The following is a 16,978-nucleotide window of genomic DNA, read 5'->3' as shown; positions in this document are numbered from 1 at the left end:
ACTCACTTTTCTTGACTCTAAACTAAGAATGGGATCACACACACACACACACACACACACACACACACACACACACACGTTGTATAGGGTTTGAACCCAGAGGCACTCTACCTCTGAGCTACATTAAAATCCCATTTTATTTTTTACTTTGAAACAGGGGCTCGCAAAGTTGCCGAGGTTGGCCTTGAACCTGTGACCCTCCCGTCTCAGCCTCTCGGGTACTTTACAGGCAATGTGCCAGCATGCCTAAGCAAGATTAGGAGATTTTCGGTGTCCCTTTTAGCTAGTTATTTCAGTCCTATGTCTGCTTCTATTACAGAATGTGTCCTTTAAAGACCTCTGCGTTGGGTGGATGTGGTACTTTGGGATTAAAAAAAAAAACATTATTTTTTTCCTGTTCAAATGACAGATTGAAAAATGTCTTGCACTTGGTACTGCAAGTATCACAGGGTCAAAATAACCTTCAAAGGAATCCTAGCCACGATGTGGAACGTGCATCCACAGAGCTGCCGCAATGCAGTCCTTCACGACACGGACACGTTCCGAGTTTGGAGAAAAGCATCACTAGGCGAGTCCATGTTGCACAAACCTAGGAACAGAGTGTGCTGACACACCCAGAGGGGACAGGTCAGTCACTCGACGCGGCCTCTTGATGCAATCAAGGGACACGGCGAACAGCCACGTGTGAAGCTACCACCACACCAACACAACACACTGTTTTACGGGACAAAATACATCTTTTTAAAAAAATGGTACTGGGGATTAAACCTGGAGGTATCCTATCTCCAAGCTACATTTCCAGCCCTTAAAAAAAAATTTTTTTTTTAATTAGAAAGCAAGGTTTTGCTAGGTTGCTGAGAGGCTCGCTCAGTTACTGAGGCTGGTCTTGAACCCGAGATCCTTCTGTCTCAGCCTCCAAGGTACTGGGATTACAGGTGTGCGCTACTACGTTCGGCTAAAAAGTATCGTTTTTCTTGTAAGTAGGAGTATACTCAAGTAGGATACACTGTGTGAAGGAGGACACAAACGCCAGTAGTATAGTCATTATCAAGTGTCACGTTCTGTACGTAATTGTATGCGCCACGCGTTTACACACCTGGCGGCCTGGTATTTCTGTCTGACTCAGCAACACCACGAGTGGCACCTGCTGGCTCTGATGTGAGCAGGGGATGGGGATTCTCCAGTTCTATCATAATTTCTCGGGATAACCACTGTAGATGTGCGCCACTGCTATGACAGCAAGGCCAGACGAATATTTAACACTAAGACAATGAGACTGTGGCAATGGTGTGCGTGCATGAATATGTGTGTGTGTGTGTGTGTGTGTGTGTGTGTGTGTGTGTGTGTGTGTAGTGGACCCACGGGCGTTCTATGTCTGAGCTACCCCCCAACTCTATTTTTGTTTTGTTTTGAAACAGGGTCTCACCAGGTTGTGGAGAGCCTTGCTGTAAGTTGCTGAGGCTGACCTTGGACCTGCACTCCTCCTAGCTCAGTCTCCTAAGAATTGGAATTACAGGTGTGTGCCACCTGTAATTTGGCTTTTATTCTCTGTATTTGATGATGCAGAGATACATTTCTTAGGGTCTTACCAGGATTCAGGCTCAAAGGCCACAAGGGAAGGGACGCAGGTCACGAGTGCTTCACACGGAAGCTCACGTTTGCCAGCCTGGGGCGGGAGGGCCTCTGCCTGGCAGAGGCCCAACGTTAGAGATGCCCAGTCTCCTCCAGGCACTTTATTGCTGCCCTTCCTGCTGCAGAATCCCAGGAGGAAGTGGCAATCTTAACAGGGTGAAACACAACCCCAAGAAAGGCTATTTGCTTAAACCAATGACGGCGTACTAAGGGAGATCACCCCGGCCAAGCCACAGGCGACCCTGAGCAATTCTACCTCATTGGTAAAACATGAAAAGGACGTTCATTCACACCCAAGGAAGAGCACAAACACAACACAGTCAGTGTTAATCACATGGAATAATAGTCACATGGCACAACAGACACCAAACAGCTCCTGCTTAACCTCCGCTTTCCAATCAGGAAGTCCCAGGCACTAAGGGGCTACAGTGGAACCGCAGAGGTTTTATTTTTGGTTTTTTTTTTTGGGGGGGGATGGGATTTTAATTTTAGACTGTAAAACAATTAATACAGTAAGCAAAAGGTATTGGGAAGAAAAGTAAATGACGTTCTGGCTTAAGGTTTCAACTGGAAACATGAAGTCAGCACACCACGCAGGCCCCTGCGTGCGAACTTGCTCTCTGGATCGAGGAAGAGATTGACATGTGATCTGGCTGGTGTGTCCTGGTGCCACGTGCTGGGCAAAGCTGACATCTGACCAGCTGGGGAGGGTCCTGGCCACCTCTTTGCTACATATTTCCAACATCGCCTTGCAACACGTGCATTTTGACACTGAATAGTAGCAGGAATACTCCAGTGGGAAGTCCCTAAGTCAAAGATGTCAAGTTTAGATTTCCCAAGAACGATCATTTTTGTAATTGGGCTAGAAAAAGAAATATATGTACCAAAGCAAGTTCAGGGCCTCCATCCAGGGCGGCATAGCCACACTGTGATGTAAACTGATGATGACTTCTTGGGCTTGGATGGTCAGGACTCTATGTGAAAGGTAATCTTTAATATCTGTTTCTGGGCCCCAAGATTTGAATCACTTTGATGACCAGAGACCATACTCATATGTATATGGACAAGAAGCCAAAATTAGAGACACAGTTAAAAGAAAATTGCGTAAAAGTCAAGTATGAGGTTGGAACTTCATGTTAGAAGGAAACACTTGGAAGAAAACATTTGTTTAAGGAAGGAAAGATGAACAGCCCAGGTAGAAGTTAATAAGGACAAAAGTCAGAGCCAAGCCTGACACTTAGGGTTATTATGAAGCAGAGATCCAGTTGCTGACTGTAATGGCCCAGAATAAGCACCTGCCACTAAACCCCATGCTGGGCACTCCACAAAGACCTGCTGGTTCCTAATGGCTCCTTGGTTGTGAAAAATTATACCAAAGGACAAAGAAATCTTGTCCTAGTTGTAGGATAAGAAATCTCAGGCAACATTCCAGACAGTTAAAAATTCTACAGTGAGACAATTATCTCCAGAGGGCTCAATTATCTCCAGAGCAGTTCCAAGCTCTCAATCAGTACTTCAGACAGAAATGGTCACACTGGCCCAAAGATGCTATGCTATGCCTGGCCAGGCCCAGCTATGCACGAGGCCGTCTATAAATTGAGATTTTTTTTTTTTTTTTTGCTGTACTGGGGATGGATCCCAGGGGCATTCCACCTCTGAGGTACACCCCCTGCCCTATTTTTTAATCTTGATTTTGAAACAGGGTCTCACTGAGTTGCAAAGGGCTTCACTAAGTAGCTGAGGTTGCCTGCGAACCCGGATCCTCCAGTCTCATGAATGCTGGGATTAAGTTTTGAATTAAGTTTATATTTCCCATGAACGATCATTTTTGTAACTGGGCTAGAAAAAGAAATAAATGTACCAAAGCAAGTCACAGCCTTTAGCTTGAGTTAAGTTTTAATAAGGCCATCTAAGAAAATCCCACTTACTGAAAAAACCATGTATTTCTGATGTTGTTTCATGGGGTCAAGTCAAATTAATGGGAGGTTTGCTTCATGGAAAGGCTTATCATCAATAATCTTGTAATTCTCCCCTCCCTCACTAGCAGTTTCCTTTGTTGTTACAAAACAGACATTATTCAGTGCGCAGCTCTGTGCTGGCTGAGAGCCAGGAAGGGGCAGGGCTCTGGCAGGTTGTTAGATCAGCAGATTTGTTTGACTTTATTTATGGGAAACAACAGTCTCCAAGTTCTGAAACGTAAGTTTCTGCTGAGAAATGTTAGGATTCAAGTTGAAATTTTTATCCTAAAATTTAGACAAAAGTCATCCTTAAAACAAGATGGCTCTCAAGCCAGGCGTGGTGGCGCACGCTTGTAATCCCAGTACTTGGGAGGCTGAGACAGGAGGATTGCAGTTTCAAAGCCAGCCTCAGCAACTTAGCAAGGCCCTCTGCAACTTAGTGAGATCCTGTTACAAAGTAAAGAATAAAAAATAAGGCTGGGGGTATAGCTCAGAGGTAGAATGCCCTTGGTTCAATACCCAGTAGTACCATAAAAAGCAAAAACAGAAACAAAAAAGACAAAACCCTAAAATGTCTCTCAATCCCCAGATCATAAATGCTCTGGACCCAGCTTAAAGTCACAGCCGCAACACTTAGGATAATGTTCTCTCTCATAAGGACTTACTCCATCCCAGAAGCCTTGTTGCAGAGCTTCGACATCTTTTTGAAACCATAATATAGTTTAGCACTAAAACTCCACTGAACTTACTATGTTAGAAAGATACACTTTAGAAACTGGTTATATGCCAGGCGTAGTGGCGCATGCTTGTAATCCCAGCATTTGGGAGGCTGAGACAGGTGGATCGCGGTTCGCGAACAGCCTCAGCTACTTAGTGAGGCCCTCCGCAACTCAGTGAGACCCTGTTTCAAAATAAAGAACAAAAATAGGGCTGAGCTTGTAGCTCGAAGGTCGAATGCCCCTGGGTTCCATCCCCATACTCACAAAAATAAATAAATAAAAACTGGTTATACTTTGCAGAAATTCTGTGGACAGATGTGGTCATGCACGCTTGTATGTTTCCATAATTCAATACTAATATATATGTGGCAGCGGGCATTTACTGCTATTCAATTCTTTCTTTCTTTCTTTATTTGCGGTACTGGGGATGGAACCCAAGGGCATTCTACCTCCGAGCGACACCCCTAGCTCATTTTGTGTGTGTGTGTGTGTGTGTGTGTGTGTGTATATATATATATTTTTTTTGGTGGTACTGGGGTTCCTGGAAGCCCTTCTACCTCTGGGCTATACTCCCAGACCTATTTTTACATTTTTATTTGGAAATAGGGTCTCCTAAGCCAGCGCGTGCGGCTGGCTTCGAACCTGCGCGATCCTCCTGTCTCTGCCTCCCAAGCGCGGGGATTACAAGCGTGCGCCACCACGCCCGGCCATTTCGTATTCTTTCTTTTGAAACAGGGTCTCACTGAATTGCAAAGGGCCTCACTAAGTAGTTAAGACTGGCTTCGAACTTTGTGCCATCCTAATGTCAGTCTCCCAAGCACTGGGACTACAAATGTGTGCCACTATGCCCGACTCAATTCTTTCCTGAATCTAAGACTTTCATTTACTTTTTTTTTTTTTTTTTTTTTTTTTTTTGGTGGTACTGGGGATGAAACCCAGGGGCTTTCTACCTCCGGGCTATATTCCCAGACCTATTTTCTATTTTATTTGGAAACAGGGTCTTACTAAGTTGCTGAGAGCCTCACTAAGTAGCTGAGGCTGGCTTTGAACCTGTGCAATCTTCCTGCCTCAGCCTCCCAAGCACGGGGATTACAAGCGTGCGCCACCACACCCAGCTCATTTACTTTTAACTTAGATTTAAAAATTTTTTTTTTTTTGGTGTGGGCCCAGAAGACATATTAAACTTTTAACTTTTTATTCTATATTTTTTCTAGAGTTGTTCTAGAAAATCTAGAAAGGCATACACTGTTTTATTTGGTACTGGGGATTGAGCTCAGGTATGTCCTACCTCTGAGCTCCAAGCCCCATCCTTTTTAGTTGTTGTTGTTTTTTTTTTTTAATTTGAAACAGGATCTCGCTAAATTGCTGAAGCTGGCCTTGAACCTACGATTCTCTTGTCTCAGCCTCCTAAATACTGGGGCTTTGAGTATACGTCACCACTCCTGGCTGCATACAGTGTAGCTGGGAAGTGCTGTCTAGCTTTTACATACACTTCTGGATGCTGCGTACAGGGACACAGCATTCATTCTGGAAACCTGGTCTAGGAACTGGATGCAGGCATCACCATCTCGACTTGGGTCTCTATTGGTTAAAAAGTAAATAAAAAGGAGCGAGAGAAAGACAGAGGGCACGAAGGTCAAGTGTGAGCGAGCCGTGTTAGTGTCAGGGCGAGAAGAGAGGGCCGTCTGACCGAGTGGCAAACGTGTTAGGCGCCACATCGTTACCTTCTCCTCCTTGGGTGGGCCTGTGGCGCCCGGCCTAGTGTCTTTTACGTGACTGTCAGCCCGGGACTGCTCAGCATGACTGCTTGAATTTACTTCCAAAAAAGTACACTTCTGGAATGCCTAAGGAATTAAAATACCGAGGTTAACGGGGATCCGAGTGCACCAAGCAGACACGAAGGAAACAGGCAGGAATAAGAGGTGAGGACCCCAGCCCTGACCTGCAGACGCATGCCGGGGGCAGCACCTGCAACCCACTCCCCACTGTGGATATGTGGGCAAAGCTAGCTCGGGGGCTGAGCCCCCAGCCAAGACTTCCTGGCCCAGATAAAGAGGACCAAGCCCGTAAGAGGAACACCTCGGGCTGGGTGTGGCTCTGTGGTAGAGCACCTGCCTGACACACAGGAGCCTTGGGTTCAATCCCCAGGCCCTCAAGGGAAGAACACGCTTTCTTCTGTTTGGGATGAATCTGATTTGTACTTAGTGGGACTCCTTGCTCTGACCTTTTAAAAGGGTTGACTATGTAAGTGAGTTAAAAAGATATTCTTAAAAAAAAACAGCTTTATTAAAATTATAGGGAAATAAAAACTCACACGATCTCTTAAACCTTAAAATGAAAGTAGTTCTTACTTATCTATTCTCTGAATGAGCCACAGTCCCATACTTCCTGAGGCTCATTAATAATAATGGATGCTCTCCAGGACACCCGTGGTCCTCAGTGGCTAGGAAGCTGCCCTGCCCTGGGGCTCCGCCTCAGAAAGCTGGCCGCTCTACCCGAGAGCCAAGGGCTGCTGCGTGTGTACGCTGAGTGCCCAGGGAGAGAAGCCAGTTCTAAGACAGAGAGGAAGTAAAGGCTGCGTCAAGTGGGCAGAGGGGCAGGTGGGCATCCAGGGAGGCGCCCAAAAGTTGAATCATAACAGCAGGAGAAACCAGCTGATAAGAACCACCCATTCTCAACCAAGCTACTTACTGCCCATTTGGGGGCAAAAGAAAATACCGTTACACAGGCCTCACTCCGAGAATACATAAGCCAGAATCTCTGGGCTGTAGGATTTTTTCCCCCTCCAATTCCCCAAATAACTCTTATGTTTAGCAAGGAATGAGACTCGGTTACTTGGGTCTGGGCGCGTGGCTCCGTGGCGAGCGCTTGGCTCGCACGCATGAGGTCCTGAGTTCCATCCCTAAGCACTGCGAGAAAAAAGTCACTTACTTAAGAAGTGACTCATCTTACATTATTGCTTAGCATTTTCTTTATGTCTAGTGTAGTCCTTTGGAAAGTAGCTGGCAGATAAAAGGAAAATATCTGTGTCATCCTGGGATGTTTAATTCACAGCTGGTCACAAAGTCTAAAAGTAGCTGAAGCCCAAAGGCCCTTCCCCGGCCTTGCTGCAGGTTCCTGCTCACCTCTGCTCCTTCTGTGGCTGTCATTCCTGCCGCCCCTGAGCAAGCCAAGTATGGCCCGCCCTGTATAGGCCTAGCTTCACCGAGACTTAAAGTCCTTTGCTGGCTGTATTTGTCATATCCTTTGGGCTGTTAGGCCCTGAATTTTAGAACCTGTTTTCTTTTCTTTCTTCAGCACTGGGGATGGAACCCAGGGGCATTCTTCCTCTGAGCTACACGCCCAGCCCTAGTTTTTAGTCTTTTTTTATTTTTGAAAGAATTCTCACTGAATTGCGAAGGGCCTTGCTAAGAAGCTGAGGGGGGTCTGCGAACAGCGATCCTCAGGTCCCAGCGTCCCGAATGCTGGTATTTCAAGCGTGTGCCACCACGCCCAGCTTAGAACCTGTGTTTTCTTTTGATGTCTGATGACATTCTCAGAGGAGCTGTGGATTTAGCACAGCCGTTGACGATTGGCTAGCTTTGTGGTTTGGAGGGTTGGGTCTTTGAGAGACCAAACAGGGGTTGATTGATTAGTTTAGAAAAATTCACCACTATTAAGTACCCAGCAACCACAGTTCCAAGAGGCCAGATAATTCCAGTCATTATAAAACAGTCATCAAAGAGGGGACCAAAGATAAAGATTTCGTGGAGGGAGATGTCAAGTGGCTATAACATATACATGACTTCTCTTAGAGGGCTAAAACTGGATTCCTCACAAATCTGAAAGTTACTGACTTTAAATTCTATGAATGAGAGTCTCTAGTTATCCTAAAAACCTGTGATTGGTGGAAGGGATGTCCCAGGCCAGTCTGTGAGTTTGATGGAGACTTGAAAGGGTTCAAGCACATGTCAGGAAAATCAACAACCCCTTTTCCCTATAAAATCTGAGCAGCTCTGTTTTTGCATGGACACCAGACAGACCGAGTATGGTAAAAACAGCATGGCTTGAAAGTCCTCCCTCTTCCAAGAGAAGAGTGATATAACTCATGGTCTTACACAAAACCACTTGTAGGCACAGTGTGAAGAGGTAACACATCTGGGGACCCCAAAGAGGTTGTGGTCTAGCCTGATTGATGGAAACATCGCATAGTAAGCCTGAGTGAAACAAAATACAGAGTTGGGTCTTGAATTTGTGCACATCTCTAATTAGACAAGTTCTTAGAACATATCAAAAGATGAGAATATTCATATCCATGATCGGAATGAATGTCAGGTGGAATTGGGGTACAGCCCCCGTACCCCGTCCTTAATCCTATGAGTGAATTGTGTCTGTATGTTTAAAAGCAGGCATGTACAACTAATACAGGTGTATCGTTCCCCAAACATATCAAGGCAAATGGGGACCAAAATCACTCAGTTCTTCAGAGTATCTGCCAAGATGACATTCCCATAGGTCAGGAACCTGGTATGAGCTACAGGAGGCCATCACTGACCTTGAGTCGTAATTGGAGGTCAGTCATTCTCAAGGTTAAAGCCAAGAGCAGGACCTCACCTAAAGCATGCTTTCATCAGCTCCTATCAAGACAACAGTGGATGGTATTTCTAATCCCTGTCTTCATTACTTTCGAGATGAAGCAGAGACTACTATGTCTGAAAGAAAGGGTAATAATTCCTACCGGCCAGAGAGGTAGGGAGATATGCAACTGAATTTTCTGGATCAACCTTCCAGAGTCATTTTCTGAAATGGTCATTTCTCATATGTGTCTTACGCCCCAAGAGTCTGGTTCGGCGCATCCACGTTGGAAGAGATGGGCCCACAGCCAGACCAGGCAGCTTCTGTGGTCCAGGTCCAGGGGCCCTGGCTCTAGCTAACAAATCCGAGTCACGGCTGGAGGGTCTCGGGTGAGACGGCAGGAGCCGAGGGCAGGCCCCTCAACCACGTACCTGGAGTTCAGCCATTATTTTCTCTCCTTCCTCCTCTTCATCCTCCTCGTCCTTTACGGAGGAAGCAGTGACGGGCGGAGAGGAGGGAGCCCAGGCTGAAGCAGGCTCTTCTGTTGGGCATTTGGCGGCTCTGGTCGCTGGGCTTGGTCCAACATCTTCACTGCTTGTCTATGGGAAAGTGAACCCACAGATATTGATGTAATACTTCCCAGGGATGGACAAAAAGGGACCGATCACACGGTCCCCGGCTGCCTGGTCCAGCGGCTTCCTGGCTCTTCATGTCTGGCTGAGAAGTGATTTTATTCCCTTGCATGCAGTTTGGGTTTCATTTGCACAAGTTGTTCTTTTGGTGAATGGGTTTGAAGAATTATAATAAAGGTGCCATTCCTCAGCATCCAGTGCCTTCAAGCATGGCTCTGCCCCTCCCTCCTACAGCTCCGTATGTAAATCGTGTTTTACATTTTACACGACAAAACTTGCCAAGTTAAGCGGAAGCTATAGCTCACTTAACATCTTCCTGTATCAACTCCCACAATCGTGTCAGCAATCCCATTACCTTTGTAAGACCGTCTTTCTTTCGCTTCCCCCTCCTGCCCGTTTTCAATCTTATGATGCCCTGCATTCACTAAACCACAGAGAAAAGTCAAGTAAGGGGAGAACTCGTGGTGCAGAATGGAGCCCAATAACAGTGGCTGATATTTTCCCATCTGTGACATCTCTTGGGGATCTGTTTGCTTTAGCTGAGTTCCTACTTTCTTCTCTGTCTCGCTACTTTTGATGTTGAAACAGGAGAACCTCCTCCCAGGGGTTAATTTTTACCCAGTCACCAGTTTGCCAGGGCTTAACCTGTCAGACCTTAGGCGTGGCGCTGTCCTTTCTGCCGGTGTAGACCACGTCGCCAGACCTTGTGGTGGTGAGTCCCGATCCGGGCAGGTAACTTCGCCGAGGGGGTGGGGGAGGAGGAGGAGGTGACCTTCCCCCCAGCTTGTCCAAGTCCTGTTCTGAATTTGGAGAATCCTCTAGAAAACAATATGCCATTGTGAAAAATAATTTATTTTCACAACAGTATCCAGAAAGGTCCAGCGTGTTGCCACAAATTTACCGCACTCTGACTTAAAAATTGGTGCGCACCCTTGTCATCCCAGCATTCGGGAGGCTGAGACAGGAGGATCGCAGTTCACGGACAGCCCTCAGCTACTTAGTGAGGCCCTTTGCAACTCAGTGAGACCCTGTTTCAAAAAAAATAAAAAGACTAAATAGTAGGGCTGGGGTGTACCTCGGAGGTACAATACTCCTGGGTTTTATCCCCAGTGCTGCAAAAATAAAATAAAATAAAAAGAAATAGGACATGAAGGGGAATATTAAAAAAATTAATAAAGTCAGAGAGGATGTGGATATTTTTTGGGAAGTGTCATGGTTATGTGGTTGAATAAGATTCTTTGCTATCGACAGGGGTCCGCAAGTACAGAAAACAGGGAGTCACGGGTTAGTGTGAACAGCGAAGCCAGGAGCTGCAGGCGCCTGCTCAGCTTCCCCTGGGGCAGAAGGAAAGGCGTTCCCGGCTTCTTCAGCGCGCCAGGCACAGAAGCGCAATTCAGACCTGGGCAGGGACGTGGCCTGGTCTCCCGGGGCACTGTTTTTCTTTGCTGGGGATCTAAGGTGGAGGTGTTTATAATGAAAGTTGTAACAAAGACCTGGGCAAATCTTCAGGATGCAAAGCCATGATGCTCAGATAGGCAGGTGTTGGTTATGGGGCGATCAGGGAGTGAGGTGGCGGCAGCCCTGCTTGGGGGGCCGCCCCGGCCTGTGGCTCTCTGTAGGGTCTAGCACAGCTGACCAGCCCTGCAGGGGGGTGGGGGCTCCTCTGCTCTGGTAATGAGTGGGTTAAATAACCTCCTTTTTAAAAATTTTGTGGTGCTAGGAATTGAACCCAGGGACATTCTACCTTTAAGCTACACCCCGAGGCCTAGTTTACTTTTTCTTAAATTTTGAAAACAAGGTCTCACTAAGTTGTAGAGAGCCTCACTAAGTTTGCTGAGGCTGGCTGTGAACGTGCGACCCTCCTGTCTCCACCTAACCAGTACTGGGATTACTAGTGTGCACCACCGTACCCGGCTTAATTTAGCTTTTTAATTCTATTTATTTATTTATTTGTTTGTTTATTTATTTATTTGCGGTACTAGGGATAGAACCCAGGGGCATTCTACCTCTGAGCTACGCCTCCACCCCTATTTTTTATTCTTTATTTTGAAACAGGGTTTCACTAAGTTGCAGAGGGCCTCACTAAGTAGCTGAGGCTGGCCGTGAACTGAGATCCTCCTATCTCGGCCTCCCAGATACTGAGATTACAAGTGTGCCACCACACCTGGCTAAATATTTTTTTAATTTAAAAAGTACAATTTGGGTTTATGGTCTAATATCCTTTGGAGAGCTCATAAAAGCGGGTATTTTCTTTCTGTGACCTACAAAACACTCATTTTAAATGCAGGCCTCATACGCTCCCAGCTGGTGCTGTGAAATGTCTCACATTCGCAGGAGATAAAGAACTTGGGAATTTGCCATTTTCTCTCTGGGACACTGTCCTTGAATTTCAACACGAGCTGTGGCTTCCCCATCACGATGTCGCTAAAGAGTAGAAGATCTTAGGAACAAGATTTTAGGAACACCTGATGACTCACGCCTGCAACCCTGAAGCTTTATGAGTCTTAAGAAGCGAGGCCTGGGTGTCGCGGTCCAGCACGGGCGGGGCAGTCGGGCTCCCCAGCAGCTCCCCAGCGCCCGTGTGGGAGCAGCCCTCACCTGCAAGCTCCTGCTTATCCCCCGGAGCATCTCCCCTTGGCAACGAGCCCGAGGCTGGCGGCATCTCCAGGTTTGGAATGGACTTCATGATGTTGGCCTGGGCTTCTTCCAGGAGCTTCTCAAACTCTTTCCCGTTATAGTGGTCCAGATTTTGCCTTTTCTCTTCCCATTTCCTTTCTGCTTTCTGAAGGAAATGGCATGTGATTAAAAAATCCCCAAAACCAAAAAACCAAAGGGCAAGGCTGATTTAGTTTGCAGATTTCGCCTTGGAGCGGGGAGAGGGTGTGACACAGTTGAAGTGCTGCTAACACAATGGTCTGCTTTCCCTCCAGGGGACAATGCCAGCCTCCCCGGCCTTCAGTGGCTGCCACGATTTTATCCAGTGACACTCCTCCACAGAGGCGCTGGGGAAGGAACCATTCCTAAATGACCACTTAGCCCTTCCCTCGCACATCCTCAAACACTAAGTAAGAAGGGGCACCCACAGTCCTTTCAAAGGCATGCTTCCTAACGCCAGATTTTGTTTGTAAATCAAGTTTTCACCATAGAGATGTTCAAACATACAAACAAAAGCCCAAATGTTCACTGGGAATTGTACCACCACAACAAAAAACCATGTTTGATTACACAACGCACATGTGCGTACTGGAACGGCACACGCGGCTCCACTGACATGAACAATTTCTGTGTTTTGAGTATCCATTAAAAAATAAATTTAACTTTAAAAATCTTATGTCATATTACACAATGCACATGTGCGTACTGGAACAGCACACGCGGCTCCACTGACATGAACAATTTCTGTGTTTTGAGTGTCCATTAAAAATAACTTTAACTTTAAAAATCTTATGTCATAGGTCACATTTTCTTATAAAATGGGAGGGGAAATTCTTTAGATGACTGTGGTGTTATCAAGTTCCATGATAGGAACTAAAATATTTTAAAATTAAATATGCACTAAAATATTTTTATTTTTTAAAATTATTTATTTATTTTCTTGGAGGTACTGGGGTTCCTGGAAGCCCTTCTACCTCCGGGCTACACTCCCAGACCCATTTTTTATTTGGAAACAGGGTCTCTTAAGCCAGTGTGGCTGGCTTTGAACCTGCGCGATCCCCCTGTCTCCGCCTCCCAAGCGCGGGGATTACAAGCGTGCGCCACCACGCTTGGCACTAAAATATTTTTTAATTAAATAGTTAATGGGTTAATTAATTTACCTATCGTGATACTGGGGATTGAATCCAGGGGCATTATACCTCTACGCTCCATCCCCAGCCCTATTTATTTATAATTTTGAAACAGGGTCTCACAAAGTTGCTGAGGGCCTTGTTAAAAGTTGCTGAGGCTGGCCCCAAATCTGTGATCCTCCTGTCTCGATACCTTTATTCTTTTTTTTGTGTGTGTGGACCTGGGGATAGAACCCAGGGGCATTCAACCTCCGAGCTACACCCCCTGCCCTATTTTTTATTCTTTATTTTTGAAACCGGGTCTCACTGAGTTGCAAAGGGCCTTATTAAGTAGCTGAGGCTATCTGCAAACCATGATCCTCCGGTCTCAGCCTCCTGAATGCTGGGATTACAAGCATGAGCCACCACACCCAGCTCCCCTAGTCCTATTTTAATTAATTAATTAATTAACTAATTAATTAATTTATGGTACTGGGGATGGAACCCAGGGACATTCTACCTCCAAGTTAAACCCCCAGCCCTATTTTATTCTCTATTTTGAAGGGGGGTATCACTAAATTGCAGAGGGCTTCACAAGTTGTCAAGGCTGGCCACGAACATGGGATCCCCCTGTCTCAGCCTGCCAAGTATTGGGATGACAAGCGTGCGCCACCACGCATACCCAGCTCTGTCTTATTTTTTTATTTTTTAAAATTTGAAACAGGGTCTGGCTAAATTGCTGAGGCAGGTCTCAAACCTGCGATCCTCCTGTCTCAGCCTCCCAAGTACTTGGATGACAGCTGTGTGCCTCCACCCGAGGGGACGGATGACAACATACTTCTCATGGGATGACCCTGGGCCCCACCCAGCGAGGTGATGGATTGCCCAGAAACAGCAGCCGCCACCTTCACCATCACGGCCTCCTTTGGTTTTCCTTCCTGGCATTGATTATCACCTGGCACACACCTGCCCTTACTCTCTGTAAGGGTACGCCTCTCCAAGGCAGAGACCTTGTCTCTGTTCACCAGACCTACGAGGGCTCAGTGTGCGGTGGGCTCGGTAGCGTCCACTGATTACATAAGCTCACCACATTGGTCAGCAGCTGGACAGACCTAGGCCTCCCTCCTGGTGCCCAGGGTGTTTTTAGAGATGACTGTAAGTCTCCTCTCCAAACTTAAGATACGTACACCATAATGATTATTATGCTCACGGGGCAGAATAATGCCCAGCTGATATATTCACAAATATCTCAATGGATATTTGTGAAATAAAATTGTTATCACGCTGCCATCTTTTAACTATTGAGATGTTTCCAGTGATGAGATATCTTAAGAAGTGGATCTAAGAAATCTCAGGAGGAAATAGATTCTTTTTCCCTGCTCTGTGAAGCACTGGGAATAGGACCAAACGCTATTTGGACCTAGCTTTCCATGCCGTCCTGGGTTAAGTGATTTCTAAGCAGCTGACTTGGGTTAAGGGCACAGCTACTGACCTTGGAAAAGAGAAGCTACTTGGGACCCAGGCCCAATGGTCACGACCTTGGCCCCGTGCTTTTAAGAGGTCACATCAAAACACCCATCCCGGTCACTTGCAAGCGAGGCGGGAAGGGTTAGAACCTGGTCCTGGGCCCATAGAGTAATGAGTGGGGGGAAAAGCTATGAGTGAAAAGAGAGCTAGGGAAGTTAACATGCTCACTGAACACTGGTCAAAGGATATTTAGAAGTAGTGTGTTTTTTCTATATGTAATTCGCACTCTCTCTCTCTTTCTGTTTTTTGAGGTGCTGGGGATGGAGCCCTGGGCCTTGACCGTGCCAGGCAAGAGCTCTACTGCTGAGCTACACCCCCAGACCCTCATTTCATCTCTAGACCCAGCTTTCTTTCCATCTTGACTGTCTCCACACTCCAAATTCCTTCGTAGACTCCTGTAATAGCCTCCTTGGTAGACTTCCATAACAGCCTCCCATCCAGCCTCCTTTATTCTAGACCCGTCACCTTCATTGGTTCCCTAGCCGTCTCCAGATTAACTTCCCCGAGACGCCATTTTTAAAAGTCTTTGGTCAGAGCTGCCGCATTTCTCTGGTACTTCAAATTGCGCACAGGACATCGCTCTTCCCAGCCTATTTTCCCAATCTTTATCTCCTCGGTTCCAGGTAAACAGGCTTACTCAGGGCCCCAGCCTCTGTCCCAGCACCCCTGTACTCCAGAGTGCTCCCCAGCCTCCCCTACTTCCCCTGAACCTCTGTCTTTTGGGATCAGTGGCGCAGCCGTCCTAAGGTACCGCCTTCCCTGCCTGCTTTCATAGCGGAAGCTCGAGCCAGCATGCACTGATGTGGAAATCTGATTGTCACATTTTTTCCTAATTCCACATGCAGAATGTCATGTTGTGGCTTGAATTCAGCCACGGTGGGAATATTTACACCACAGACATCTGCTAATGCTGCAAATCAGGGCTCCCTTCAAGAGAGCCTGTTAGACATTTACTAGCACGCCACCCACTCTTCTTCCTCCGGCACCACCCTTCTCAAACTCTACGATCTTTCCCTTCCCCAGCTAATAAATCCCCCTTCCAGTTAAAGCATCTATCTTTAGAGCTGGGCGTGGTGGTACACACTTGTAATCGTAATATTTGGGAGGCTGAGACAGGAGGATCCAGGTTCACGGTCAGCCTCAGCTACTTAGTGAGGCCCTCCACAACTTTGTGATACCCTGTTTCCAAATAAAGAATAAAAAATGGGCTGGTGGTGTAGCTGGGAGGCCTAATGTCCCTGGGTCCCATCCCCAGCACCACACACACTCAAAAAAAAAAAAATCTATCTTTAATCTACATATGTAGGTAGCCATATGTGTATTATTACCTCAACAGTCAGACCCGTTAACCCCTTGAGGGCAGGACCATGTTTACGGGCGATGATGAATGGAAACAGAACCCTACCTCTATGGACACGGCCCTGTTCTTGGCACTCGCGCTGTGGATTTCCTCAATGAACAAGCTCTGCATGGCGGAACCATTCATGGGCGTCTGAGGGGACTGCGGGGCCAGGCCCGACGGTGGCGCGGCGGTCACTTCCTGTGTGGCTGGCGCAGGGCTGGCTGCGTGGGGCCCGCCGCCCGCGGGCACGTTCTGGGCAGGGTTCTGCAGAACCAAGGAGTGCTGGGAGGGCTGGATGACCACCGGGGCGCTCTGCGCACGGTGCACCGTCATGCCGGGCAAAGCCATCACTTCCGTCTTCACGTCGCCAGGGACCCCAGTGCCCTGCAGGGTGGCCTCCTCCTGGCCCTTCAGGACTTCTGCGGCTGTGGCCTTTTCCATGGCCATGTACTGGGCGGCCTGGGCTGCATCTGTGCCTCTGAGGAGCCCTTCTGTGACGTGCCTAGGAGAAACCAAACATGGCGGTGTTAATTGCTAAGACATGTCATGCCCATCACATCATCTCCAAGCTGGGTGAGAGCTAAACTATTCAAAGCCTGGACTGAAGGCTTCCGCTGCAACTCCCAAAGCCCCCCAGTACTTTCTAGGATCTAGCGGCTCTTTGTACAGGTCTCTAGCCTCAGGAGCTGGTCTCCGTCTTTGTGCTAGCACTGTGGTGCCCAGACTAATGCCAGGGTGCCTATGTTTGGTGGGGGGGGGGGACATGATGTGAGCGATATAATTCAACGATGTCCTGACCCCTCCGACCTGTGTGTCGTCCCTCGAGTACTCTCAGTTCTTGCCCTGAAGC

At 47.2% G+C, this 16,978-nt stretch overlaps 1 protein-coding gene across 4 annotated transcripts in view; it reads right to left on the bottom strand.

Annotated features, from left to right (window-relative positions):
- Positions 1-16,978, bottom strand: part of KIAA1217 — a gene marked incomplete at both ends in the record, with an annotated part of 339,403 nt that overhangs the window by 3,996 nt on the left and 318,429 nt on the right. For 3 of the 4 annotated variants that reach the window (XM_080717095.1, XM_080717096.1, XM_080717097.1), the window contains 5 exons: positions 6,034-6,153; positions 9,295-9,462; positions 10,150-10,313; positions 12,094-12,277; positions 16,192-16,630. In XM_080717095.1, coding sequence (XP_080573221.1) covers positions 6,034-6,153; positions 9,295-9,462; positions 10,150-10,313; positions 12,094-12,277; positions 16,192-16,630 — 1,075 coding nt within the window. The remainder of the gene's footprint in view (positions 1-6,033; positions 6,154-9,294; positions 9,463-10,149; positions 10,314-12,093; positions 12,278-16,191; positions 16,631-16,978) is intronic. The other variant, XM_080717098.1, reaches the window with a different exon arrangement.

This window comes from Muscardinus avellanarius (genome assembly GCF_963383645.1).
Source record: "Muscardinus avellanarius genome assembly, chromosome: 20".
NCBI lineage: Eukaryota > Metazoa > Chordata > Mammalia > Rodentia > Gliridae > Muscardinus > Muscardinus avellanarius.
The sequence above is the reverse complement of the archived record's forward strand: the minus strand, read 5'-3'. Positions and strand labels throughout refer to the sequence as shown.